Source organism: Lycium ferocissimum, chromosome 8 (genome assembly GCF_029784015.1).
Source record: "Lycium ferocissimum isolate CSIRO_LF1 chromosome 8, AGI_CSIRO_Lferr_CH_V1, whole genome shotgun sequence".
Lineage (NCBI taxonomy): Eukaryota > Viridiplantae > Streptophyta > Magnoliopsida > Solanales > Solanaceae > Lycium > Lycium ferocissimum.
In genome coordinates, this window is record NC_081349.1 from 59569160 (window position 1) to 59588716 (window position 19557).

General features: G+C 32.3%; 1 protein-coding gene across 1 annotated transcript; it reads right to left on the reverse strand.

Annotated features, from left to right (window-relative positions):
- Positions 1-247: 247 nt before the first annotated feature.
- Positions 248-8034, reverse strand: LOC132068789 (beta-galactosidase-like). The gene is made up of 19 exons (XM_059462496.1): positions 7592-8034; positions 6951-7046; positions 6504-6616; positions 6091-6157; positions 5898-5990; positions 5178-5321; positions 4467-4555; positions 3946-4051; positions 3750-3837; positions 3499-3617; positions 3244-3408; positions 2836-3011; positions 2632-2741; positions 2408-2517; positions 2212-2322; positions 1865-1975; positions 1554-1759; positions 941-1274; positions 248-695 (listed from the first exon to the last, which is right to left on the reverse strand). Exons 1-19 carry the CDS (start codon positions 7763-7765, stop codon positions 585-587), a joined length of 2523 nt encoding a protein of 840 aa, XP_059318479.1. The 5' UTR covers positions 7766-8034; the 3' UTR covers positions 248-584.
- Positions 8035-19557: the final 11523 nt, after the last annotated feature.

A 19557-nucleotide genomic window follows, 5' to 3' on the forward strand; every position in this document is an offset into this window, starting at 1 on the left:
TTATAAGAAATTTATTACATAAATTAAAAAAATGAAAAATATCATGAATTTAAAGAAGTAAAAAAAAGAAGACAAAAGTTGATAATGTAAGGGTAAAATAAGCATTTAAAAAAGTCAATTAGTTTAAAGGGGGGAAATGTCTATTGTTCAAAATTTGATTTTTAAACGATAGTTAGAGGGCGTAAATGATTTTCACCCAAGTTGAAACGAAGCAAATATCTTGTAATATGCAAAACGGATGCAAGCATTGTATAGAAATCATTTAATTAAACTTTATGTAGTAAGATTATTACAATTATAAAGGAAAACTTAGCTCCCTGGCAACTTATGTTATTCCGCAAACAGTCATAACCCCTTCCTCTATCTACACACGAATCATCTGTCCTCTAAGACCTGTGGTATAGATATGCTATACAATTTCTTCAATCCAATAATCGAATCAGTTGCCCTCGAGTGTGAAATCAAAGATTGCAAAGAAGCAAGCAAAATTTTCATGAAGACTATATTCCTGTAATCAAGTATTTCGTTATTCAAAATGAATTGGTTTTGGTTTCACTATTTGTTTCCAACAATCTTTGATAATCTCAGCTGCAAATAGCTTCCACTGATAATTTCTTTGAAGTATTTGGACAAGGATCTCCTCCGAAAACCTCAGGTACAACATTTACTGAACAAGATTGCTCTCCAATGCAATTCTGCAATATCCCATTTGGAAGTTGGGGGAAATAGGCAAGACATAGCAATAGTTATCATGAAGACCTCTTACTAAACCAGGATGTATGATAACACTGAAGTTAAAGCTAAATCTTGCATTTAGACACGAAGCAAAATAAAGAATACTGAATCGGGATACCAAATTGCAGTCATCACTCTGCAGACAAACATTTTGGTGTCCGAAAACTCTTTAGTACTTACATAATATGACAAAGGAATGATATACCTTTTCGAATGCATCATATGACTTGTGAGCATGGCAGGTACCCTCACGGAAGTTTCCACAAGTTCCTTGTGGCATTCCGTAACTTGCAAACTGTATTTTTGTGATTTTCTGCCCATTTGGACACCATAGATGAGCTTTTGGATGCATATTATTTGACTTTCCAGAGCTCGCCATATGCCAGTTTTTAAGAGTTGGCTGGTCATCTACAATATCTGCACAAATTCTGGCAGTTTCTCTTCTAACCAAAGAGATTTTGGTTGCGTCACCACCCCATTCTTCAAACACTACCAACAGATTTCCATTTGGTTTCAGCCATGATCGAGGGATATGATACCTGAAATTATCAGTTTCACAATTATACTAAACATTTCTTTCAAACAAGAAGGTGAAGTTGAAGTACCCTATTTTTTAAAGCTTCTTCTGTTCTTTGCTTCCCATTTTACCTTGAGGAAATAGGCTAATTTCCCTTTACTCAATCATATTGGTTTTTGAAGTATGAGTGATCCAAGGGGAAAATGTGACATAAATGCCTCCCCTTGTCTCTTTGTGGTTTTTAAGTTTATGCTAAAAAGGAATCCCCACAAAGGTTGCTGGAATAGTAGAAATCCCTTACCATCTTTGAGAAGGCTGTCCACAGTTTGTCTGACATTTGTTCTCAGTGTAAATTCCTGCATAATTGCAGTCACCACAATGGCCCTTCGCTATATATCCAGGCCAGTGACGACCTACACCTTCGCCATTTACCCATATCTGACCTTTTCCCATACTTCCCATGTCTAACGCTAGTGGATTATTTCCTTCAGGTGCATCAAATGTAGCCTGGAAAAGTATTTTTATCAGGTCGTAAAGGTGAAAAAGCATGTCAACAGTGTAGTGATTTATGTTATCAGATTAGGCACTAGACCAATTACATGATGAATTTACCTTGTACCAGGTCATGGGCTCCTTTTGAGCCAAAAGTGAACCTTCAACCCATTCAACAGAGGAACCTCCACTTAAGGTATGAAGACCTAATGATTCACCTTTTAGACCAACCTGCAGATAAGCAAATTGTAGATATTTTCCATTTGTAATCTCTTGCTTACTACATTCTTGTAGCTCTTTGAGGAAAAAAAAAGAACATTTAGCCTAAGTGGGAGCAGATTCTAATATCTACAATAGTCTATACAAAGAAAATTAACACAACATTTCGTGTTATTTTGGAGGATTATGGCTTTTGAATTCAAACAATATACTTGGTATAAAAGAGGGAGAGCTATTAGTGAAGAAACCTTGTAAGACCATCTCTGTATTGTCAAGTCTCTTGTCCCCTCATTGAGACCACTCAATGTGACTGGACCAAGAACTCCAGTATTCCATGTCTCAAAGTGCAAGCCTACATTCTGAAATACATTTATCTAGCATAAATACCATAAACATTTAACTTCGCCTTTTCAGGGGAATAGAGGAACATGAAGTAGAACTAACCGGGAGACCAACGGCAACACTGAGCAAAGAAATCTTGTTACTACCAGCTCTTAGTTTCAGATTGCCACTATATGTCAATTTTGGATTATCTAATCCTCCATAAGCAGTTCCTACCACAAAGCAAAGCCAAATAAAGGCAGGACGACGATAACAACAGACGATTAGATGTGTTTATCTACGAAAGCACTGTTCCCTATTATTGAACAGAGTGCTAGTCCTACTACCTGATAGTTGGCCGTTTATGAAGACATGCATGGCATGACCAGCAGACATAACAGTGAGAAAAGGATCCTTTCCATTCTTTAGGAATCCTTCATCAGACCCTATGTTTACACTGGGGAAAGTAACGAAATGATTATCAAAAATATTGAATTACCACGTGAACTCAAAAAATCATTCAAAAGAAGCAGGGACATGAAGGTACGCACTCTGTCATGTACCACAGATAGTCCGAGGAATCTCTAGTAATATTTATCTGCTCCAATTGTCCATTGGCTGAAAGTGTGTCACGGTCATCAGATGAGGGAGTTTCTTCATTGTATGAATGCCAAGATAATCCGCCATCTATAGGTGTCATCATCTTCTGTGAGCTTTGGGAGCTAATCTGCAACAGTTCCCGGAGGATTTTAGAACTTTTACTCTTAAATATTCATATGACGTACAATCAGAATGATGTCTTTCAAGATTAACAACCTAAATCAGAACTAGTAAAGATAGATTCAACAAACATCATTGGTATCTAAGCTTAAAAGAGAAATTGAAAAAAAAAAAAAAAAAAAAAAAAAAAAAAAAGTACACGAGTTTTTCTGGGAGTAAAGAAGGATCCCTTTCGTTACCCTTGCAGTATTGTAAACAGCAGTTTTGCAATCGGGAAGAATGCTGATGGACCAGGGAGGAAGGTCATATTGGATATTCTGAAAGGTGAGTTGAACTGAATATTTAGTGTCATAGTTGGACAGGAATGCAGCACAATCCCCGGATTTTGATCTAAATACATGAGCCTGTTGGTGGACAAAAATTGTAAACTATTGTTAGATGAAAATTCATATTCTAATTCAACTCGAAAACTAAATAGTCTACATTAGAATGACCTCTTGATTCTTTCCCAGCCAATTCACTGTTGGATATGATGAAACCAATGCTGGTTCAGATAGCTTGATAGCTTTATGCAGATCTCTCAAGTGCCCATACTTTGGTTCATTTAGCAGCCCTATTACATCATATGACAAATTATCAAGAAAATAATTACTGCTGCTGGGAAAGTTTCTACTATTTTACTTTTGTTGTGTAGATTCGCAAATGAGAGAAAACACAGTTCTATTCCTTGCTTTCTTCTCCATACCATATTCATCTAGTGGAGCATCGTAATCATAGCTAGTGGCAATGAAAAGTGCTGAACTTGTCCTACCAAAATTTGTTCCCCCATGGTACTGAAGTCAACATGACATATATACATGAAAAAGATATTTTAATAAAGGAAAACGATGATCTTTTATAACTAGCTATAAGTAACAATTGCACTTAAATGAACAACTGACCATGTAGTAATTGAAGAATGAACCATTGTTCTGAATAAACCTTGCAACTGAAAATGCTACATCTTCTGCTGGTCTGCTAGGAACTGGACCACCGAATTTCGTATACCTGAATAAGTAGAATAAGAAGTCGATAGACTCTAAACGACATCGAGAAATAGAATTAATTGACAAGGAATGTGTCCCTTAAAGGTAGTCTTCCAGTCATATCGCCTTTAACTGAAATATAGTATTTAGTTCTTTTATTTAATGTGTATTGGTGTCCCAAAAGTTCATGTCCGAAGTCCTGGAGAGGAAGATGCAAATTGGGTTGACGTGTAGTGCGACTTGTCAGATATTTGGGTCCTATGGCATTTCCCTCTTCTCTCCCCTAATCGAGATATTCCGTTCCGCCCAAGAAAGATAAATTGAATTATCAAAAATTTGGAGCATGTAATGCAAATTAGATCCATTTTTTTAGGGGATTCATATTATTATTATTATCAAATTAGAATAATTTATGCTTTGAAACTCTTTGAACTTACCAAGCAGTCCAGACTTCTGTCCACATTTTAGGTTTGTAGGGCTTATTAGGAAGGAAATCTTCGCAGTAAAAGCCATTGCACGCATCAATCTGTAAAAGAATCAACAAATTTAAGTTATGGTTACAAATTACCAAAAAAACACTTGACATAAGTCACAAGAATTCTGGGTAGCTGCTTCAGAAATTGACAAATTCTTCAGAAAACATGTAAAGGTGATCTAAAGTTAGGGTGTCAAATGAGCGGGTTGGGCTAAATTTGGGCGAGTTACAATGGGTTGAGTTAATTTCTTTGTTTTGTCTTTTGTGATTTGTTAAGTACCTAATAAAACATATTTTCTTTATTATGGCTACATATAATATACTCAAAACAAAAAAAATATTTTTTTAAACTATATTGACAAGGTTTCTCATGGTTTAATTTGAGCTATGTATAATTGGGCGAATCAAAATAGGCTAGGCCAATAAATGGGCAGATCATATTTTCATGGAATAGTTTTAGCACTCTTTTCTATCACGGAGAAAAGCTAATATGTATGTGGAGGGGGATAGAAGGGCAACTCCATTATCCACCAAGTTTTGAAGAATACATTAGTTGGCACTCAATATAATGAAATTTGGGTGTGAGCAACTGGAGATAAATAAATCTCATCACACTTAGATAAAACCATATAGATGCAAATTCTTGAATATAGGAGATTTGAGAATTGCTTACCACAGGATCAGGAGCATCCTCTTGCTTACACATGATCCATGGGACTCCAATATCTAAACCCACAGCCATTTCAGCTGCCCATCTTGTATAAACTTTACCAGGAGTACCAACTTCCCACTCAATTGGTCCATACTCATTTTCTATCTGCATTATTAAGTATCAAAACTTGCCTTAAACTTAGTTTGCTTATAAATCAAGGAATCAGGGGACAATGTATAATTAGAAAATATGATCTCCACGGCCACGCCCGAATAAATTTCATTTCTGGAAACACGGGCATAGCTGTGGCGAAGGGTGGCTAGTTGAACACTTTTAGTTGGAAAAATATATATTGTTCCCTCCGTTCAAATTTAAGTGTCTTAATTTGACAGGACACAAAGTTTAAGAAATATAAGGAGATTTTTCAATCTTGTTGTTCTAAATTAAAGATGTGTGTCATGTACTAAAATATCCTTTAAATTTTGTGATTTTAAACTTGTCATTTATGGTGTTTGAATGGTTAACTTACTAAATATAAAAAGAAATACTCTTTTTGGGACAGACCGAAAAAGAAAGTAAGACATTTAGATCGTGATAAAAGGAGTATTTATTTATAGGTCAAATTACTTTTTCTTCATATATATTTAAATCTTGAATACAATTTAAACCTCTTAGCAAATTTCCTGGTTTCACCACTATGGGGAAACTTAGTAATGACAAGAAGCGAGCATATTTTCGAACCTGTGACAAAATAATTGGCCCTCCTTGAGGTTCAAACAATTTTTCAGACTTCATCATGCTGACAATTCTTTGAACAAATCCTTGCATTGCCAACTACAACATTGTCCACCAGTAAACATAACATCAAATTAGGAACCAAACACATCAACTCATTTGGAGTAACTGATGAAGAAATCCAAAGTCAAAACCAAACCTTGAAAGGGTGATTGTCTGCTCTAAATTCCATACCAGGTAAATATTTTAGCCAAACAGGAAAGCCCCTGCATCAATACGGAGTATAAAAACAGAGAAAACTCGAAAATAATATCCATTTGCTATGTACTCTCTCTGTCCAATTTATATGACCTAGTTTGAATTTCGATAGACAAACTTCTTCATTTTAACCGGGAATTCGGACATACAATCTTTAATTTATTTTATTTTTTGAAAATAATTTACATATTTAAAAATGACATAAGAAAGTATTATAAGTCAAATAATTAAAAATGAAAAATACTTAAAGGCGTACGAATAAATCGCGGTAAAAAATATTCTTGTTTGATTCTCGAAATCCGAACTGTATCACATAAATTGGGACAGAGGGATACTAAATTATATTTATATTACCCAAAGTTCCACTCTCCACAAATGTAAGGGCCAACGCGGAGATTAACATAGAGGCCTGCTTGTTTTACCAACTTGATAAACCTAACCAGATCATACCTTCCCTCGAAGTTAAACTGAAGATAGAATAAATTCAAAATGAAAAAATAAATGTCAATTCCCTGTTTGTAGATATTAAAAACACACTTAAACTATCACTTTTCGCTAGTTTCACACCTCAACTATCAGTTGTTCTCTTATCCTACCCGAACTATCACCATTTATGTATTAAGACGCACCTCATTGAGTAGATAGTGATAAATCAGGTAGAACATATCGAGGTGCGTTTTAATACATACCTAAACTCAAGATGTGGTTTAATACATAGATTGTGAGTTGGGGAGTGAAATTCACGAAAAAATAATAATTCAGATGTTTTTTTGACTATTAACTCAAATATTAAAGCATTACTTTTCCAGGAGAGGGTTCATGTCCATTCCAGAAGACATATGTCTCTATAATATCTAAGCCTCCATCTCTAGCCTTTTGAATAAGATCAGGCCACATCTGAAAAAATAACAATGTTAAGAAAATAAAACAGAGCATTAAAGTAAACATAAATTGCATCAAAAAAAAAAAAAAAAAAAAGACAACCATTTGTCAGAAACCATTCTAAAATCTCAAAACCCAAAAGAAATCAAGTTACAATAAACCATAATAAAAAGAAGAAAATATCACAAAATGATACGACTGCATTATTCATTTTATTTCGTCAATTTTGGCTAAGAACTCAGAAGTCAAGTCATTACTAGAAACAAAAACTTTTCCCACCGCGAATCAGTGGTTAATTTATCCTTTAAACATGATTTTCCCACCTTATCCCCACTGAGCCATTTCAGTGGAAAAATGCATAGTGGGAAACAAGTTCCGATTGTAATATTGGGAAATTTCCAAATTATTCCGTGTGAAAACACTACTATTTTTTCCTTTTCCCCTTGATTTCTGCGAAAATAGCCGCTGAACATTTTCGGTGAAAAAATAGTGATTTTTTTAGTAGTGAGTTTCATTCAAATTAGTTTAATAATAATTAATTGTATTGACTAATTGTTTACCTCGGGAGTGCTTCTTGGGTAATGAATTGAACCAGAAATAAGAATCCTTCGTTTACCATTGATGATTATAGCTCTGTCATCATAGGAAACAGTGGCTTTCACTGAGGAGCAAAACAGTGAAAAGAAAACTACATACAACACTAATAGCACATTGATACTACGCATTTTCCACATTCAACGTGTGAAATAAAATTAAATTGTCAAGTAAAAAATGGGTCCTTTTTATGTTCAGTAACTTGATTTTGTTGTCTTCAATGTAGCGGGAAAAATTAGAAAGAAAAAAATAATAAAAAGAAAAACAGAAGCTAGCTATGGAGTTGCAAAAACAACAATGACTCCTCTCAATTGCTATTGCTACTTTTGAGAACCAAGAAAATAGAAAGAGAAGATAATTTTACAAAATATTTTAACACTGAATTTGTTTATATATAAGCGTGCGTAACTGTTAAGTGTACATAGGTTTTGAAGGTGTTTGGGTTAGGAGGGAAGCAAGGAACGGAAGCTTCAAACTGCTTTATAAATTACAAAAGTAATGAAAATGGGCCCCACTTCCGTAGATGAGGCTGCAGTATGTTTAATACACTATTTAAAATAGAAACTTCCTCTTAAAATAAAAATAATAGTGATATGTAATACTCCTAGTAAGATATGTATAGCATGTAGAGGCGAGCTAGCATACTCCTCGCGGGTTCGGTAGAATCAAGTAGGTTTACCGTATATTTTGTATTTGCCTTAAAAATTCACTTAATATGTGTAGTTAATTTATCAAAACTTAGCGATTTTCTTTTTTAGAACCTAGAACTTATAAACTCAAAATTCGAACTCTACCTCTCATAGCATGCATTGGTGATCTTGATGCGGCTATATTTTTCTCACCAACAGAAGTAGTAATAAATATAAGAAGGGAAAATATTACTAGTAAGTTTTGAGATTGAAATTGAAGCATCATATATTGTTCTACCAACAAGAGGTATATAGTCCCGTGAGAGTGTATAATTTTTTACACTATTAGATTAAGTTGGCCATAGTAAAAAGTACACTACTAAAAATCAATATTTTTTCACTGAAATTTTTCATCGAAAAATGTTCAGTGGCTATTTTCATTGAATGCTGGTGGGAAAACCTAATTAGTAGTGTTTTCACACGGAAAAATTAAGAAGTTTTCAAGCGTTTCAATGGGAACCTATTTCTCACCATGCATTTTCTCAGTGAGCTGGTTCGATGGAAATGAGGTGGAAAAATCGTGTTTTATAGCACAAATTTCCCACTGAATACAGCGGGGAAAACCTTTGTTTTTAGTAGTGGTAATTGTTCATATACAAAGCATTTTATAACCAAGAAAATAGAGTAAATAACCTGACAAGTTAAAATATATTGAATGGTGTAAACAAGAAATACTTTGATTAGTGTATATGAATTAGACCCTTAATTTTAAAAAGTTACTTTGAAATAAAAAAAATTAAAAGGTTACTTACAATTAAAGATTGCCAAATTAGTCTAGCAACGCCTTGGGACGTGTAGGAACCGTTCAAGAGGCTAGTAAGCCTCTTCCACCCATGTGGTATAGTTTTGAGCTTGATAAAAAACAAGGATTTGCCTAGAATGAAGTGCTCTTAATAAAAAACAAGGATTTTCCTAGAATGAAGCCCACATATATGAAATAATTTGCATTTAGTCTAAAGATTGATCATAGTTTTCTTGTTGTAACTTATACTCATTTCCTCCAATTTTACTTGTCACTATACTAAAAATAGATGTCTATTTTTACTTGTCTAATTTGAAAAATCAAAAGATAATTTACCATTGTATATCTGTTTTATCCTTATTATTAATTATTTTCTATTCATTTCCCAATGATTGAGATGACTTATATATAATAATTAGAGTGATATAGTAATTTTTTTAATTATATTTATTGATTTTTAAGGGGTATATCAAGTCAAACATGAACGAGTAAACCTGGACAAAGGGAACAACAAGTTACTTTTAATAAGTTAGGACAAAATATCATGCTAACAGTTTAAGGAAAAAAGAAAAAGATGAAGGCCTAGACATGATTTTTACACAATATAATCAAATTTTTTCAATTAAAGTTTCCCTCAAATATATTTGTAAGTTAATTCATTACCATGTAAAGTCAAATTATTCAGTAATCAAGAGCTGAAAACAAAATAGTCTACAATTTTTAACAAGGGTAAATGACCTAATTCCGTACCAATTTAAATTTATGATAAGAAAAAAAAGGAAGAAAAAAAGAAAACAGATAAGAGCTTATCTATTGGGAAAAGTTATTTTCCAACTAGTCACCAGATATTTTAATTCTGTCTCTTTTTTATTTTTTTTATTGAAGTATTTTTCATTTCCGTTGTTGCTTTATTTTATGTACATTCCATAATTTCCATTACGCTTGCATGAAAAGAAAAGTGAGAAGGAAAGAACAAAGGCAAACTTATAGTAAATGGTTTCATTATGGATCTTTCTGAATGCAACGCGTACAAGAGGAGCAAATCACAACAACAATAATAAAGAAATGTTTTACAGAAATTATATATAAGTCATTTTTAATGTTTGGTTGCTAGAACATAATTTTCATCAAATAAAGAAATGAATTTGTAAAGCTTTATCACATTTCCAACCAACATTTAAAAATTATCATCAATCTTTAGTACTAAAAAGTTAATAGATCACTATCTAATAATTTGTTGATATTATTAACAATCTTTAGTACTCCCTCCGTTTCATTATAAAGGTTGTTTTTCCCTTACAGAAATTACTCAATCCTAGAAGTAGAAGTGTTTTACTAACTTATTCCTTAATCAAATGTATTGAAAACGATGTACTCGTTAATGGTTTTTCGGTTATGTAAAACTCGATTTTTTTAAATAAGGGTAAAAATGGTAGAAAAAAATTAGTGTCTTCTTGATTTTGTGAAATACCACTTATTTTAAAACAAAATAAAAAGGTAAAAACACCACTCGTTAAGAAATGGATGGAGTAATGCTTTTTATTTTCGGAAAAATAAGTCACTTTTCGATTGCACACAGAATTCTTTTATTTTTTATTTTTATTTTTTAAATAAGCTATTTTTCAAAGAAAATCAAAGTTATCCATCATACATACCAAGCACATTTGCAAAGAGAACATAAAAAACAAGAAAAGAAAAATGCTAGCCTAGCACAAAAGTAAAAGATAAAAGAAAAAGAAGCCCAGTATCAAGAAGCAACGTAATGTTCTTCTTTTCCAACCAACACTAGAGCTTTTATCCCTAACACCATAAAAGACTATCCACCTCACCATTTTTTTTTGTTATGCAGTGTACCCACCATCTTACGAAGAAAACTAAGCAATCGACCCAAGCTCCACTTATTAGAATAAGAAATAAATAAGAGGATTTAAGCATAAAAGAAAAGGAAAAGTTGTCAGTTGTTTAACCTTTATGTTCTTATCCTTAATTTCTTTCTAGGTAAGATAGTTAAGAATAAATGAACAAATATTGAAATTTTTAGTTTTTTTTTTGGGGCGTGGGGCACTACAAGAAAACTGGCTATTAGCGACGAGAAAATTGGTCCCTGAAAGTCTAAATCCGGTCCCTAAAAATCAATAGCGACCAAAGAAATCGCCGCCACCTGTCGAAAATAACGACGGGACATAGCTCCTGGTCCTTAAAACACTTTAACGACCAAAAATATTGGTCCTTAAAGTACATAGGGACCATTTTCCTAGTCCTAAACTTATATAGAGAATAGCTTCTATTGGTCATAGAAAGTCTTTAAGAATGAGAAATATGGTCCTTAAAAGTGCTTTTTACCAACCATAAAAATTTGCCCCTGGATAATATATATTCTTTTCCAAGAAACATTATCCGATTTCTAATATGTATGTATATAAACACAAAATTATCAATAATGTCATTCTTGCATATATAACTATAAGTATATGGAATTCGTAATTAATTACAAAAAATGTATTAACATCCCACTAGTAACTGTATAGCCATGAACTGTTTACAAAACCACTTAACAAGAAAAATAATTGTCCTAAGCAACCAGCAAAAAGATAACCAATTTATCATTTGTATCAAGTCTTGAAAAGTTGCTGCTTGACTTGTAGCTTCAAGTCTTCTGACCCTGCAAAAGGTATAAAAAAAATGTTCCTAAAAAATTATAAGATCACATAGTATTTAAAGATAACTTAATACCAATTGCATACCTAAAGAACAACAATGGAAAGGAACACCTCAATACATACTTCCCCCTCTTCTTCCCAACATTTTTGCAACGAGTTAATAAGTAAATAAAGTATCGTTTATTCCTCCGCTTCATTACCCCTCACTCCCTTGCTTCATCACTACACATGTTAAAATCAATTAAAATGCTAAAACCAGTATTTGTCTAATAGCACTAAAGCTATGGCCACGAAAGGTAGAAAATTGAGATTTGACCAACATAAAATGTAACATTAGTAGCATGAATAGGAGAAGCCAAGAAAACCAAAAACTAAGCTAAGCCGAAATCCTTTTGGCCCATCAAAGATAACAAAGAATACTAGAAACGATAAAAAGAAAATGCAAAGAATCGTTACGTACAATATTGAGTAAAGTGAAAGACAAGAAGGGAACAATCAAAATACATGAGAAAATCATGAATATTAAGCTAATATTTCTCCTTGTTCAAATTTGAAAGCCACCGAAAAGTGGTCGAGCGTAAAAAAATTGCTTAAATATTCGGTCAAATAAGATAGTCAATAGTGGGATCCGGGACATTGTTTACTAAGTGCCTACACCCACCATTTTGGAAAACTCAAACTAAACATCTCGTGTCCCAAATTGTGTCCGTAAGACCAATGGAACAGTTAAAATATTCCTACCCCTTCGCAAAACAAATTTCTTGAGTGAAAGTGATGTATATTACAAAATTTTCGAAGTCATTAACAATTACTCTAGCTCCATTTATTGATTGATCTACAGAACGACACATTTAATACCCACAAAAACTCATGTAAATTGAAGGAAAAGAGGAGAAATAACTTTTTAAGTATGTGAACAATAATTTGAAACTCCGTAAAGAAAAATAGAGATAGAACTTACCCAAGTTGATATGCTTCAAAGCTAATATAAAAGGATAAGTACTAATAAAAGGTCAGCTCCTTGATAGCCTTCACGCATTGCTTAGCTAAATAGGAAGTGTCAATATCCCGGACTTTATCGAAACCAAATGAAATTAAGATTAAGTTTCTTTGGCACACATAAATTTGGGATGCTCTTGCAAAAACAAGGTAGTTGGTGTTAAGCCTATGCCCGCAATCATTGTTTGTACTTTTTATACAACTACAAGATTACAAAAAGAGGTTCAACATTAAGATTATTTTGTACTTGTTTCCATCATTCAATGGATTACAAAAACGGATAGTTTCTAAAACGATGTAAAAGTTGAACCATGTAATTTGAGAATTTTCCCCGAAATAAAGTTGAATAAGTCAATTTTGTGTGGTGCAAAGCATTTTAGAGCCGAATAAAGCATTTTAGAGCTTCAACCGTACCTCTTACTCCATTGAAAATACCAAAAGATTCAAGATATCGCCATCAAGAAAGCAAACCAAAATATAGAGAATCATGCATTATCATCAGAAAGAGGATTAAAGCATGCCCTATCAACCAAACTAAATATCACATAAGTTTACTTATGCAAATTAAAGATAAGAACTTTATGAGGAGTAATTCGAACGTGGTTATCAAAAAAAATTATTAAGGAAGTTCTAGATGTAAATACCTTGCTTCAAAGAAAAGACTTATATTCTAATACCGTATGCCTAACATTAAATAATGAAATCAAAGTAAGATGGATCTTCCAATGTAAAAGGTCCAAGGCTATCACATTGATTTTTTTGAGTAAAGAGAGGCTCAAGAAGACTTCTCCACTATACTACTACTTAAGTATTATTTTTGAAAGAAGCCAATTTACACCACAGCAACAATAATCAAAGATGATGTTAGCATAAAACAATAGCTAACGAGGTACGCCAACCTCCAACATCTTGTCCCGAAAACCGACTTTGCAGACATCTCAAACTTCTATCATACGATAACAAAACCCGATGCCGAGGATTGGTTTTCTAAAAATTTAATTGTTTTCCAAATAGTCTTTATAAATTTCAAAGATAGAAGGAGAAATTCTTACCATCAACATGACCTTTAGAGTACTAACACAATCACTACCGAGTAATAAAATTGCAAACCATAGGATTATAGAATACCTCATGACTCTCATGGCGAGACAAGCTAGAAACTCGCCCAACCCCAATATTGGTTTACTCCTTGCCTTCCCCAACACCAATAACATACTGACCTCCTACCAAAAAGATTTATGCAAAGGAATCATCAATTGTATACTAAAGTAATAAAAATCCAAATTAAATACAATTAACTTGAAGAACTCATGGGTAGATATTTGTAATAGTCTACAATTTATACGTTATCGACAAGTAAATATTTATTGAAAGAAAAGGCAACACAAGGAGTCAAACCTATAAGACACCGACTCAACACCACCGTAAGGCCAAAAAATATCTTGTAACACCTCCTCATTAGACCTATTAATAAATCATTTTTTGGGAGTTAAATCATGTTGTACATTTCGGGGGATGAAGCCCATGGAACTATTACGCTTCTTTTCAAAGACCTCTTTCTAAGGATTTTCAATAATTATTTTAAATCCTTAAATAGATAATAAATTATCAAAGAATAAAAATCATGTACACTCGCTTGCTAGTAAAAGAAAAGTTAAAGCAAAAAAAGGTATAGAAAGCAAGAGACGAGTAGCATCTTCACTTACAAGATAAATATGATATCGAGTTGTTATTATATAATATTCTTTTGCATATATATTTGAATCGACTCCTAATGCTTCGTTGCATCCCGAACTCAAAACCCGACGTCAAATTTAGAAAACAAAAATGCATCTAGAGTTACCGTTAAACCAAAATAAATAGATCAATAAAACAACTTCTATGCGTTACCTTAATGGAGCATAACTATATTTGAAAGCACATTAGTCATAAAACCCAATTTCTCCTCCAAAAACTTGTTTGAGATTCCACAAAGCGAACCAAATTTTAAACCAAGGAGATGAAAATAAAATTCCACTAAAAGAGCTATTTGCTAAAAATCATACACAATCAGTTAAAATGAATAAAAGAACATATCAAATTTGTGAAATTTTAGTTTCAGTGCAAAGAGATGAATAATTTTGTGGATATTATAAAATTCCATGAAAGAGAATGTTCTAAATAAAAGACTGTGAAATAGCAAACAAATTTTAGACAAAAGAAGATTAGTTCATTTGTGGCTTAATGATTTTCATCGACCCACTCTATTTTAGCGATTCAAGCCTTTGATGTAACGGTAACACATACTTAAACTAACTCGCAAAGCAATTTTTAGGGATGACCGAAGGGTTCGAAATAACCATCCAACTTTACATCACCAAACAGAGAAGAAAATAAGGATACCTTTTAGAGGAAAACATCAATTACGAAGCCAAAACATATGAATCAAAGAAGGTACTCGCCCAAAATCAATAAGCAAAATAAATTATGTGGTTTTACCTTGCCTAGGAAAAAAGCCAAATACACTCGCCGAGATATATTCTAACCGAAAGCGCTTAAATAGGAATAAGCTCCAATGCTTACCCTCCAATTAGATTTTCCTTTTCCTTTAAAGCATATTAATTTAAAATCAAGCAAAGTGCACCATTCGTACATATTGCTAATACAAACTTCATTGCAAATATACGATACCCGATAGTTAACTCTATCGTAGATGCTACATCGATTTGCATCCTCAATAGATTCCATGAATGGAATCTAAAGAGTTTAATCCCTTTCGAGAGTAAAATGGGATATGATTCATCTCTTGTTCACTCAATACATCGCCAAAGATCGAAGACACCATAACTTTGCAAGTTTTTAGCAACCCCGAAAAAATGCAATCTTTCTTATATAAAATTATCTTAAAAAGCAATTCTTGAATAACCCAACATTCTAATTGAAGGGTTTCATAATTTTCCCTATACAATTTCGACCCATAGATCGAACAATAAGTAACAGAATAATACAATACAATTAAAAGAGTTGGATAAAGAAGAAGACCAACCTGTTATAGTAAATTTTCTTGAGATGATTGATGGAAAATGACATAATATAGCAACCCTAAAGAGAAAATCGAAAACCTAAGATATGGAGAAGAAGAAGAACTTTCGATTGCATAAAGAAGAAACCCATTTACGGGAAATAATTATTTGGGTGAAAGATTTTTCTCGTGGGATATCTAGAAATGAATTTGGGAGAGTTAGCCATTCTTTGAAGATTAAGCTTGATTGAACGGGTAGCAATTATTTTGTAGCTAAATTTGGGCAACGACGAGCTTGTCTAGGTTTAGGAATTTTAGAGAGATGAAGTAATTTTTAGAATAAGTATTGTTAAAGTTCTTTATTTATTTTTTAGTTCTTTTTACTTTTCTAGAGGCAAAAATCAACCCGGGTCTTTTGTCCCGCTCAATTTAGGTTATTAGGACCAGATTCTCATTAGTTGTGGGACCGTATTTTTAATCTCATCCCTAGTTCAAGGGCAAAAGTGAAATTTAGCAACCGAAAAAAAAACTTGTCCCTATATGCATATATTTAGGGACATTTTCAACTCGTCCTTAAATGTTGGTCTTTGATAAGCTTTTTTCTTGTAGTGGGGAGGGGGGGGGGTGTAATGCTTATTATTATTATTATTATTATTATTATTATTATAAAGAAATAATGAAAAAGAAGGAAAAACCTTCCAGGTACTCCTCATGGAAACTAGACCTTCTCAATTCTATTTCTGTAATTTCTAGAAAAGAGGACAAATGAGATTTAGAAACATTTTCCCCAAGTTCTTACTTCGATGAGAGACACACGACATGAGTTAAAATTAATGATTAAGATTTAATTAACTAAATCAAGATTCTAATCATAACTTGAGTAATAATTTTTTTTAGTAATCGCGCAATTATAGCTACAAATTATTTTATCCTTAAATATATTTTAAAAAAATCTCCCAGTCTCCCTCTTTCTATTATTTTTTCCTATGCCGTTTTCCAGTTTGGTACTTCCTCACGAATACAATCTATCTTTCAATCTCATTTTAAGTTAATCTTTTGATTTCATTTTAACCATTAGGCACTATCTCTTCAAAATTAGCTTTAAGTAGGGATGACGACACTTCAATATTTTTAATAACTATGTTCCTTTTAATTGTGCTAATTGATTATTTTTATAACAACATAGATGATTATAACAATTTGCTAGAATCATAGATTCATATCATCAAAAGAAATTTACTTTGCAGCCATGATTATTTTTTTTTAATTTTTTTTTTATACTGAAAATGTTATTTTTGCACGATGAGGAGAAGAGATGAAAATGTGGAATTTAAGAAATCTGACAAAAGGAGAAATAATCGGAAAGTTTTTAAACTGATAAGGACTTAACTATTATTTAATAGCCAATCTCACTTTAGCCCCTAACATTTAAGGACTGAGAAACAATACCCTCCTTCCACATATTAAATGGGAACGATAACTCGCTTACATGCAATATTTTCCGGTAAGAGTTTTCCTTTTTGAATAAAAATATTTTTTCTTTACTTTTTGGAATTAAAATACAAAAATATATAACTCTTATGATTATCCCATTCACCTATTTCGTTGAAGATAATGTACTTCTTTTAGAATATAATTTTAGAACACAAAGAGCACCCATAAATAAATTAATACTTTACATAACAACAAATCCTTCATCTTACTACCAAAAAACATTACTTCATCTAAATATATTTCATCAGAATTTCTAAAATTTCTCATAGATTGATTAATTTTCATATTTTCTTGAATTTTGTATATAGTAATTTTTTTCTCTATTGCATAAATTTTAGCAATGATCTCAAAATAATTAAAAAACTCTTAAATTATAGAAGAAAGTAAGAATGACGAAACCAAAATATTGTTTTGGATGAACATATTTTACTACCCCTTTTAATAAAATGCCAAGTTAAGTTCAAGGAACATAAAAAATAGAGGCAGACTCAAAATTTTAATAAATGAGGTTCTATATTTGTAAAGGAGTGAGCAGTAAATTTTTTTGACAAACGGTTCATAAAGGTAAATCAAAATATTTAAAATAATAATATGTTAGACCAAATTTGATATGTTGACTTTGAAGAAAAATTAAATAGGGAAAAATAAATAGCGCGGAAAATATTTCTTCTGAAAAAAATATTCTGAAGTTTTACACTCTCTCTCTCTCTCCTTTTTTTTTTTTTTTTTTTTGGCGATAGTTACTCAAACTTTTGAGTCAAAGGGGGTTATCATTCCCATTTACTAGGTGGAGGGGATATTTTTCATGTATAGAACCTTTATGAATCATTTGTCATATTATTATTTTAATTTTTCGGTCTAACATATTATTATTTTAGTTGTTAAAAATATTATTGTTGAACCCTAATTTTTGACTTCTCATAATTTATTTTAATTATCCAGAGTTCTTGGATATCAAACGAAGTGAAATTTGCTAGCTGTTACAAGTCAAAATGATTTTTATAAAATTATTTCGATAATATTTTGCCATTTCATTTGGCAAAATAACTTCAATAATATTATAAATCATTTAGAAATCAATTTACATATTTTTGTAATTGATGTGGAGCATTTTTTAAGTTTAATCGGGAAGATATTTTTAAAACAATTATTTATCCAATTGTTAAAGTTATCAGAAGATCGATTAGCAAGCATTTTTACTCCGTTTAATTCAAGAAATCTGATTAATTAAATGAATTAATCATTTTACCCTTCAATTCTTAATTTTACATATTCAATGTGCATTTGTACAATTTATTAGAGTTAATCATAATTAATCAAGTGTTTGATTGTGATTAATTCCATAAATTGTTCATTATGTGGCTACAATTGAAATAGTCAATTGTTAGTTAACCAAATTCATGGCTTAAGTCAATTGAGGTCATTATTGCAAAAAACTAGTCTTTATTAGGCTAATTATGGCCATAATTGAAATGACCAATTTCATGGTTCAAAGTCAATTAAGGTTATATTTGCAACTTAACTCCATTTGCATAATTATTCATGTCCTTTAGTTTGGATAATTAATTAATTAAGTCGTATTTGGCCATTAATTAAAGAATTTAATTCATTAATTGTTTTAGTTGTGGCTATCTGTTAAATTGAGTATTTAAAGTCTCCCTATATATACACACATATACCCGAATATACATGTATATACGGTATATGCATGTATATAATCGCTCTCTCTTATTCCCTTTATTAGCGGAATTTTGTCCGGTCTAAGAAGGGACTTGACCCGCCTAACTACCTTAAAGGGGTAATAATATGCCGCCTTAAAGGGGTAATAATACGCCCCCACCCCCCACCCCCCCATTCCTCATTTTTCATCGACCAAACACACCTCTGACTCTCCTTTTCTCTCAAAGGGTTACAAACCCTAGCCACCTAACCGTCTCTTCTCTCTTGCATGACGTCACGAACGTCGAAAATGGCAAAAAGGAAAGGGCCCGCGTGGTTTGTTAGTTGTAATATAGCCGAGAATGGCAAGAGCATTAATTGCTCTGCCATTCCTCAACCATTTCCACCAAGTGATAACCTAAACATGGTATAATCCCACTCATTTCTTCACTTTTTTTTTTTTTTTTTTTTTTTTTTTTTTTTTGCATTTTACAACGGATAAGACTGAAATTACTATCCAAACTTCGGTAACATGTCCAAGCAGGGTTGGGCCCTCTTTTTCTCCGAATTGCGTGAAGATTAAATCCAATGGATGTTCCTTGATTTCATCTCTGAAAGAGTAGTGGTTCGAGGTAGGAAATGCCCATTTGTACCGCTGGTTGGCATTCGAGGGATTCGCCTTTACTAC

Bases quoted from the DNA above. Each gene is read 5' to 3' on its own strand.
- LOC132068789 (XM_059462496.1), bottom strand. From the start codon at position 7,765: ATGTGGAAAATGCGTAGTATCAATGTGCTATTAGTGTTGTATGTAGTT. The intron at 4,052-4,466 runs GTAAGTTCAAAG...CTACTTATTCAG, and splicing joins ACAGAAGTCTGGACTGCTTG to GTATACGAAATTCGGTGGTC. The intron at 2,742-2,835 runs GTGCGTACCTTC...TACTTTCCCCAG, and splicing joins TATCTGTGGTACATGACAGA to TGTAAACATAGGGTCTGATG.